Below are 8,884 nucleotides of genomic sequence, written 5' to 3'. Positions count from 1 at the left end.
CTTATTAATTTTCTCTCCCCTAGATGTGATGAAAAAGAGCGATAAATCTGGGTGATCGGTGAAGGCCAATACTAAATGGCTCCATATTTCACCGCTGCTTTAATAGAAATATTCATGCCGGTCCCTTAATGAAATTAAACCGGCGGTGGGGACAAGGCGCAGATCGGGTGTGTGACGATCAACAGTCCGGCTGTTGGAATAATCACGCAAAAGGCTGATAAAATGCGTTTCATGGATCTACACAACAAGACCCTAGTTTTTCCATTTCTGCTAAATGTCCAGAGGAGATGATGTTTATTTAGCCGATCACAATATCATAATAATGTTTAAATAGCTGCCACCATCCTCATCCTCTCTCCCTCTGTGTGTCTTTTATCATTATAATAGAACAAAGGTAAAAAAAAAAAAAAAAAAAAAAGAAAGATCAGAAATAGGCTATCTTACATTTATGTTTAAAAAATGCATCTAATAATTTAGGGACTTTGCACCATGTTCCAACAACAATAAGTTGTCAAAAGCATATTAGTGAATTGACTCTCTTGGTGAATGTCTCCCTCCTCTCTTTCTATTTTTTCCCCCCACGTGTCCATGCAGGTCCATATCCCACCCACATCAATCTCCCCGTTATCATTCTGTAATTGCTCATGATCATCAAGGTCCACAATTAAATGGCGATCCTTTACTCGAAAACTACCCGGTGACTTGTTGATTTCCCCCGAGCAAATAAATGTCCCAGGAGCCCGGTTAGCTGATGAATTGACAAAAACTAATCAGCTTTATTGGTAGACAGGTTAAGGGCAACTGGGTGTCAATAATTCTCATTTTGACCTCCTCTTCCATTAACTTTAAGTGGCTTATTAGACCGAAGTCACCCGGAGCCACTGGCCTATTGCTACATCTCTATGCTCGCCACACTTTTGTTGCTGCTCGTTGCGCGCGGATTGTGCCTGAATATAGCTTATTTTGACAGCTACGCGTGGCTTTTCTGGGAAATGAAAAATCCAGTTACTTGCCCCTACTGATATTTTTTATTTAATAAGAAAAAACCCAACCGTATTTTAAGTAGCCTATTAGTCTACACTGGCAAAAACATTTTAGAGAAAAGTCATTTTTTAATGTAGGGAAATCCAAAGGCAAAAGTCTCTAAACAAAACCTCGTTTGCTGATAACATCATGTTAGATCAATTTGGTTTTACAGCTCCATTATAACAGGCCAGTGTGCGTCTGTCACCTTCAGGTCTGCACAGCGACAGAAGGAGGGCTTTTACTTGAATTTCCCTCTTGGCCTCACAGGGTGCTTCGGCTCAAGATGTTCACTTTTAGGCGTGCTTTCTTCAAAAAACAAACTGCATATGCTATATTTATTTTATTTGCTATCAAATTCAGTAAGTGAAGATGAGCCTGATTGCCTTTCAAATCATCTTACATGTTAGGATGGATCTTCAGTTTTACATTAGTTGATACACACTCATCCAACATGGTTTGGCCTGAACTAGCCTTGAATATTTCCTATTTGTTATTAATACCATGTTTTTTTTTTCAGTTTTCAGGTTAAAGCTAAACCATCTCACATCCTTTGTTGATCCATGAGGCATGCAGCTCCAAGATAAACCATTACTTCTGTTATAGCTCAATGACATTCTGGACAAAAACGATTAAGGGAAAGTATCTAAGTAAACTATTGCATTTTTATCATGAAAAAAAGAATGTAAAAACAGAATTTATAGATAGATTTATTAAATGTGTGTTAAATGATGGGTATTCTGGAGTGTTGTGGCTGTCGGTGTTTAACAAAATATTACAACATTGCTCCATAAACCCACTGTTGATGAACAGGTTATCATTGATCAAAAAGAATCTTACGTTTTACTTACGTTTGTGTCATTTTCCTATGATAGCAATATTTCATGAAAGCAATAACGCAGCCAACACCGTGCTTTACAGTGATTAGAGCAGAGAGGCGTTGTTGGGTCTGTGACGCTTGGGACAGCCCCCTGCCAGACGGCTGCACCAATCGCCTCCATCTCAAAGGGATTAAGTGTGACACGGAGCTCCTCTCTCACACTCCGGACCACATCATAACTTTTTGAAAGGTGGGAAAACGGCATTGACTTCTCCTTCGTTTACTGCAAAAGAGGCGACAAGGACGCGCACCGGAGGCCCGATGGAGAAATCCAAAAACTTTCGCATTGACGCGCTTTTAGCAGTCGATACACCCAAGGTGCAGACGTCTCCGCTTGCGCTTGTGACTTCCCTGTCCTCCTCCTCCATCCCGTCGTCAGCCCCGGAGCTGACCACCAGCGTCGAGTCTTTACGCGCCGAGACGCCGTCCCCGCCGAGGATTTCCACCTGCGGGTTGATTCCTAAACCGGGTTTCCTCAACAGTCCGCACAGCATGGTTGGATTACATCCGCAGAGTACCGCAGGGATCCCCGCACAGGCTCTCTACGGCCATCCCATGTACACCTACTCCGCAGCTGCCCTCACAGGCCAACACCCTGCCCTGTCCTACTCCTACCCACACAGCTCCCATCATCACCACGCCAGTGATCCCATCAAACTGACAGCCAGCACATTCCAGCTGGACCACTGGCTCAGGGTCTCCACAGCTGGGATGATGCTGCCCAAAATGTCTGACTTCAATTGTAAGTAGCTGCTTCATTACAGAATGTTTGGGCATTTTCTGCTCATAAATAAATAATAACATTTTGGTCACATATATTCTATAGTCTTTTTGTTGTGTGTGGCAACCCAGGTCGAGCTGAGGCTGTTTGATGGTACACCAAGCCTGCTTTATTAGTTACAATTTTTCTAATTAATATGAATAAATATCACTAAAATGAATGTAGGCCAACACGATGCTTCAAGGCGGCATCTGTTACTGTGCAAAAGCCTCAGTTATAGAAAGGCATGACATTCATATTTTAATTAAAAAATAAATATCAGTTTTCGATTTTGGCGCACGATTTCCCTGACGTATTGATATGATAGAGAGAGAGGCTGTAATAGAGTGGTAATTTTTCTAAGAGGAACTAAAATGGACAGATAATGGACAGTGGGAAAGTAGCAGAGGAGTGTGAAACCCACAGGCGACATGCTACTTGCTCACCAGATACTGCCTTTTTGTTTCTGCCCATTTTAACAGATTTGTTCAAAATGGAGTGACAAATGCTTCTCTATGGAAATATTATATATGTGCACGAGCTTGTTGCTTAAACAGGGAGCGCGGAAATGTAGAGAATCAGATTTTATTGCACCATGACAACAGTGGGTTGTCAATTCCCTCACAACATTACAACAGTTTTTGATCATTTTATTATTAGCCATAAGCAGGTTATTGGCTTTGAACTTGAATCTTTGGACATTGACATCATTTAGATTTAGCCTACTTTATGCCAGGAATTGTGTATAAAATAGAATGTCTTCTATGTTTAAAAAGGTATATATAATTTCTGGGGGGTTTTTCTTACTCTTGCAGCTCAGGCGCAGTCCAACTTGCTTGGCAAGTGCAGAAGACCAAGAACTGCATTCACAAGTCAGCAGCTGCTGGAGTTGGAGCATCAGTTCAAATTGAATAAGTACCTGTCACGACCTAAGCGCTTTGAAGTGGCTACGTCCCTCATGCTGACAGAAACTCAGGTAATATATCTTGCAGCAATGGCTGATGTGACCGTTTTAGGCTTCAAAATGTTTTTTTAAGGCACAAGCACCAGCAAGTTCATTTTAAGCTTGGATTCATTTTCTGAAAATAATTATGATGAGATCTCATTCCTCTTGATCCCGACGCATCCTTACTGTTTTAGACATTAAGGTCGTTTTCCTATCACTGCAATGGTTTCAACTTAGCATGGGCACATGGTAATTAGGTCATCCTGTTGATATTTTGTTTTCATTTATCAATGGATTTAAAAAAAAAATAAAACTTTAGTCGTTTCAATAACGTTTTAAGTTATTAACACCGCAGATGTCTATGTCAGGCGGACTGGTAACCTTTACGCAATCTTTACGCATATTTACGCACAGGTAGCCTCCTACTTTATCAGTTTAAACCAATTAAACTTAATTATTTTCATTTCTTCAGGTTAAAATCTGGTTCCAGAACAGACGCATGAAGTGGAAGAGAAGTAAGAAGGCCAAAGAGCAGGCCGCCCAGGAGGCCGAAAAGCAGAAAGGCGGCAAGAGCGGCCAGGAGAAATCTGACGGACACGAACAGTCGGACTATAACAGCAAAACAGACTCAAAAAATGGCAGAATAAGAGATTTTAGAGACAGTGACGACGATGAGGGCGACACTTTCCTGTACAACTCTTCAGACTGCTCCTCGGACGAGGAGAGGAATCACACCAGTGACCACAGCCCACAGCCTTGAAGCTGAAGAAGGGCGAAGGTGGCGATCTCCATTTATAATGACTGTGGGGGATTTCGCCACGAAAAAGCAGTTGCATGTAATCCAATCCATTTTGTTGTCATGAAAAGAATCAAATTTAGGTCAAGAATAGATAATATTTGTGTCATAATCAAGCAATAAAAGCGGGAGGTTTAAGTTTTATACACATAGGAGCATCATTCAGCACTCGGCTAGGTAAACTGTGACTTATTGCATGGTTAATATGCAAACGCTGTAAACTGGCTCAGGACTTTGCAATATGTCCCTGCTGATGGTATACTCTTTCAATGATATCCAATAACACCACACTACAGTTAATAGTCCGCTGTCATTGGTCATTTTTTTCTTTGTGGTGTCGGCAGTGTGCCATATCACGCTGGGGGGGAGGGGGGGAAAGTTATGTTTATTTTTCTATACTGTATTTATAAAATGGTCATAGAAGTGCATGCGAAATTATTGTTTAGCGTCTCTCTTGGTGCAAACAATGTGAAATAAAATGTTTTTTTTTTAATATAAGCCTCAGTTGGTATTTTGGCGCAAGTCTTGTGGTTTAAAAGAAGAAGAAGAAAAAAAACAGTCCCTTGATTTACGACTTAACTTGCGGCGTTTCACTTCGGCTGTGGACAGGGGCTTGCGTTTTTCTCCTTGCTCTGACAGGTCGGGTCATGGGAATTACCGTTAATAGCGCTGTCGGATCTGTGCAAACGTGCAGCGAGAGCAAACAGCGAGTAAGCAGTCAGACGGAGGAAACATTTCACACCACACTAGCAATGGGTTCGCATTAATAAACCCTTTAAAAACGGCTTGTTGAGCGACAACTTGGCTGCTCAGGCACTATTTTCGGGGCTGAAATCATATGAAAGTCATTTAGTCTAAAGAACAACTCCCCCATATAGTTTTGTTAATGGATAAAATCAGATTTATACCGATTCGTTATTAGCTCCATAGCCCACATGTTCTGTGTCCAAAATACTGTTACATTTAAATCTACAAACTCTTTCTGTGACGTTTTTGTATAGTCTTCATTTAAATTTAAAAAACAAAAACAATGCAATAAGGAGGAATTATAAACATAAGACATAAATTGTATTATGGGCTTTGTATTTTGCATAAAAAGTTGACCTCTTCAAATGCAAACCAAATCTGCACAGCCTAATTTTCCTACCTACACAACACATTTATTTTTTTCAACCTAGTCTTTTATTGTAATATATTTTCATTAAACTGGGCAAGGTTTACCAATGAGACTGAGCTTTAGGGACAGTTTAATAACTCATCTGTACATGGGTTTACACTTTGCATCAGTTAACTATACAGAAAACACAGTCTGCAAGATGTTCTTCCTTATCACTGTTCCCCCCAGTCATCAATGTTAAACTATAGCAGGGGTTGACTGATTATGTGCCATTTGAAGCAGGATTACAGAGGGATCTGTTGGTTATCTTCAGCTGTTTGCTTTAGCTTTAGCAGACTAAATCAAAGTTCAGCTGAGGGTCAAGCCCTACAAGAGTACACCAGCTAAACTTTCCGGCTCAGACAATGGCCTGTGTATGGACTGCACAGTGAGCCTAGTGATCCCATTATCTCCCCCCTTTTACCTGACAGGTTGTCCAATGTGTCTCCCAGTGGTCTCCATCATTTCTCAATAAAAAAAAAACAAATAACAAACACCACTGCTACTCAAGCCCAAAGTGTATTTGAAGGATGTGCTCCTTTGTCATCAAAAACAAACACTGCATCTTAAATGTTGCATCTAATTAAAACCCTTCACCACGAGGTGTGGTTTGTGAACTAGTGAAGGACGTTTCCTCTGGTTGACCTTGGTGGCCCCTTCCTGACATTAGGCCACGCTCCAGCCTCAGATTGATCCAGGCCGCACCACTGGAGCTAATTAATAGAAGCAAGTATCAAATGTAACAGAATGACTCTGCTATGCTAACTATGCGGGCAGATACTGGTGTCAGCGAGCAAACAGAATAGGCTAGACTTGAGGCCCCCCGGTCATTTCATCAGGGTGTGTAAACACTGAATGGCAACACCACCGTCCCTCTCTATTCTCACTCTTGTGCATGTCACACTCACAGCAGCCAAGCGGAAATATCAACAGAAAAGGACAACAACATACAAATATTCACATCAGTGAATCAGTTGTGTTTAAGGCTGTGAAAGACTTTATGATAACGTGCTGTATTGTGTATAAGAGTGTAAATAGACTCAGTAAAACTGAAGAAAGGTTCCAGGCGTCTGAACTCAACAATATTCACTCTTGCACTGTCTCCATTGGGGCAGCATCAGAACAAAATGTTAAGGCAAAGAAGAAAAAGAAATAAGATGAAATGGTTTCTTTCTCTTTACAAATGAGTCAAAGCTTCAGGCAAAATGTCTGTGATTTATTTAGGCTTTTATTTTATTTTTTTTGTAATGTTTAACAAATTGTATAAACATTTTGTTACAGTCCTGTGCCTGCATGTAGAACAAATCTTTTTTGATATTTTGCCCTTGCTTTATTAACAAATATACAAGCACCATCATGGGCAATGTATTTGCAAAATGAAATATGTAAAAAATCCAAGATATTGCTAAATATTTTTCAGCAAAATCTGTAGTTATTTGTTGCAGAAAAAGAAAGGTGAACCAATACACACTGCATTAAGATAATATACATAATGCTAAGACTGGTGTGTCTTTAAAGGCATCGGTATTTTCTAGATTTAAAAATCATCATGGTAACAATTATGTACAAGGACTACCCAAAGCATGAACATAATATAAAAAACATATTCTCCTTTAAAGAAAACTGTTGATTTGAATTCTTAGCTTTAAGAGACAATTCTAACCGACAAGCCTTCTTCTGTTCCACAGTCTTGTTATGTACCTCTGTTGGGTTTCTGCTCTGTGTGTGTGTGAGTGCGTGTGCGTTTTACAGTTTGAGCTTGGCCTCTTTGGCCTCCATGGCTTTGGTGGCGACCTGGGCTCGCTCTGACAGCATAGCTGCTTGCTCAGCTGGTCCCTGTGACTGGGCATTCTTCAGCAGGAAGTGGCTGATGAAAAGCTTCAAGCCCTCCCGCAGCATTCCTAGCTTGGGAATTCCTGAAATCCTGGCAGGTGGGAAACAATGAGGGACATTGATTTCAGACGTTCACAGGAGCTGTTTTACAAGATGTCGGCTAACGGAGGTTAACATTGCTGAACAGTTAAAAAAAGACTTTCTAGCCATGCTAGCAGCGCGGCTCCAAGGTTTGCAGTTTTGGTCTCGCCACCATTTTGGTCAAAACTGAAATATCAACTGGACGGATTGGCATGACATTTTGCATAGACATTCATGGTCCCAAAAGGATGACTCATGAGGTGAAAAATATTCAATTTGTCCAATAGTTTGGTTTACAAATACCTGCAAATCTAAAGACATTGCCATCAGCCTCAGTTGTACTTTTTCAGCTGCGTTTATTGCCCATTAGAAAATATTAGCATGCTAAACTAAGATGATGAACTCTGTAAACATTATTCTTGCTAAACATCATCATGTTAGCATGCTGATGTTAGCATTAAGTTCAAACTACTGCTGTGCCTGCGTACAGCCCTTAGGAGCTTCTAGCATTGCTGTAAACTCGCAGTTTTGTTTTTCAGTGTGTCATAATTTGCATCTATTTACATGTTTAAATCATTAAGGATATAAGAACTAAGTGTATGCAAAACGAAGCTCACCTTCCAAATATGCTGGCTAGGTCCTCAGGCTCAGTTTCTTTTAGCAGTTTAGTCAGCACCAGACGCAAGAAGCGCACCGTGGGCTTATCTAGTTCCCCAAACTCTATTACCTACACAGGAAAACACAGAGGGGACCGTAATTATTATGTTTAAAGATATAATTATATGTATAGCATCAAATATATAAATGTAATATAGTGAAAGCTTCAACCAACATTTAACGACGTGTAACTTACTTTGAGCATGGATAGTGAGAGGCACTTCCTCTGCAGGAAGTGGGTAACCAGCTGGACCAGGTTGTTAAAGGTGCTGCTGGGAAGGTTGGACAGCTCCCTGAACTTGTCCCATAGGCTGAACTGGAACGTCATCTTGGAGAATACAAATTGAAAGATTGATTAACTGCACTGAATGATACACCGATGAACAGCAATAGAAACTACAAACTACAGAAACCGGCTTCTCTGCACAGGGAGTCCTCTCATCCAGATTCAGGTTACATGTGAAAAGCAAACATTCCCACCAGCTCCGGTTCGAGCTCTTTGATGAGGACAATGGTCATCAGTTTCTGATATGGACCTGCGGCCTACACGGTAGCAAAGTAGGACGTGTGGTCTCACCCCCCCATTGTTTGTAGTCACAGTCTGAGTCAAATAATATCAGGAGGTGAGAGGTGTGAGAGGCTCCCACACCGCAGAGGTGAACTACAGGCCAGGTCACACACAGTTTAAGAGACTGGGTGGTCACAGACATCCAGCAGGTAATTTAAATCAATAAATGCAACTCTTCTTATTG

The 8,884-nt window shown here is 40.9% G+C and overlaps 2 protein-coding genes across 2 annotated transcripts in view; one reads left to right on the top strand and one right to left on the bottom strand.

Moving 5' to 3' along the window:
* The first annotated feature begins 2,048 nt into the window (after positions 1-2,048).
* mnx1 (motor neuron and pancreas homeobox 1) lies at positions 2,049-4,762 on the top strand. The gene is made up of 3 exons (XM_046057875.1): positions 2,049-2,645; positions 3,479-3,639; positions 4,082-4,762. Exons 1-3 carry the CDS (start codon positions 2,165-2,167, stop codon positions 4,367-4,369), a joined length of 930 nt encoding a protein of 309 aa, XP_045913831.1. The 5' UTR covers positions 2,049-2,164; the 3' UTR covers positions 4,370-4,762.
* A 2,005-nt stretch (positions 4,763-6,767) lies between these two features.
* Positions 6,768-8,884, bottom strand: part of nom1 (nucleolar protein with MIF4G domain 1) — a 9,626-nt gene continuing 7,509 nt past the window's right edge. Inside the window, exons 10-11 of the mRNA XM_046057841.1 lie at positions 8,093-8,202; positions 6,768-7,485 (exon numbers count right to left, since the gene is read on the bottom strand). Of these exons, the coding sequence (XP_045913797.1) occupies positions 7,308-7,485; positions 8,093-8,202 (288 nt within the window). The 3' untranslated portion in view covers positions 6,768-7,307. The remainder of the gene's footprint in view (positions 7,486-8,092; positions 8,203-8,884) is intronic.

The sequence above is a fragment of the Micropterus dolomieu genome, linkage group LG01 (assembly GCF_021292245.1).
Source record: "Micropterus dolomieu isolate WLL.071019.BEF.003 ecotype Adirondacks linkage group LG01, ASM2129224v1, whole genome shotgun sequence".
NCBI lineage: Eukaryota > Metazoa > Chordata > Actinopteri > Centrarchiformes > Centrarchidae > Micropterus > Micropterus dolomieu.
Note: the sequence above shows the minus strand (reverse complement) of the source record. Positions and strands in the feature narration are given on the sequence as shown.

What these genes read in the sequence shown, in the direction of transcription:
- mnx1 (XM_046057875.1), top strand. Translation starts at nt 2,165, where the DNA reads ATGGAGAAATCCAAAAACTTTCGCATTGACGCGCTTTTAGCAGTCGAT. An exon ending in CAAAATGTCTGACTTCAATT is followed by an intron (nt 2,646 to 3,478) that starts GTAAGTAGCTGC and finishes TTACTCTTGCAG; the next exon opens with CTCAGGCGCAGTCCAACTTG. An exon ending in TCATGCTGACAGAAACTCAG is followed by an intron (nt 3,640 to 4,081) that starts GTAATATATCTT and finishes TCATTTCTTCAG; the next exon opens with GTTAAAATCTGGTTCCAGAA.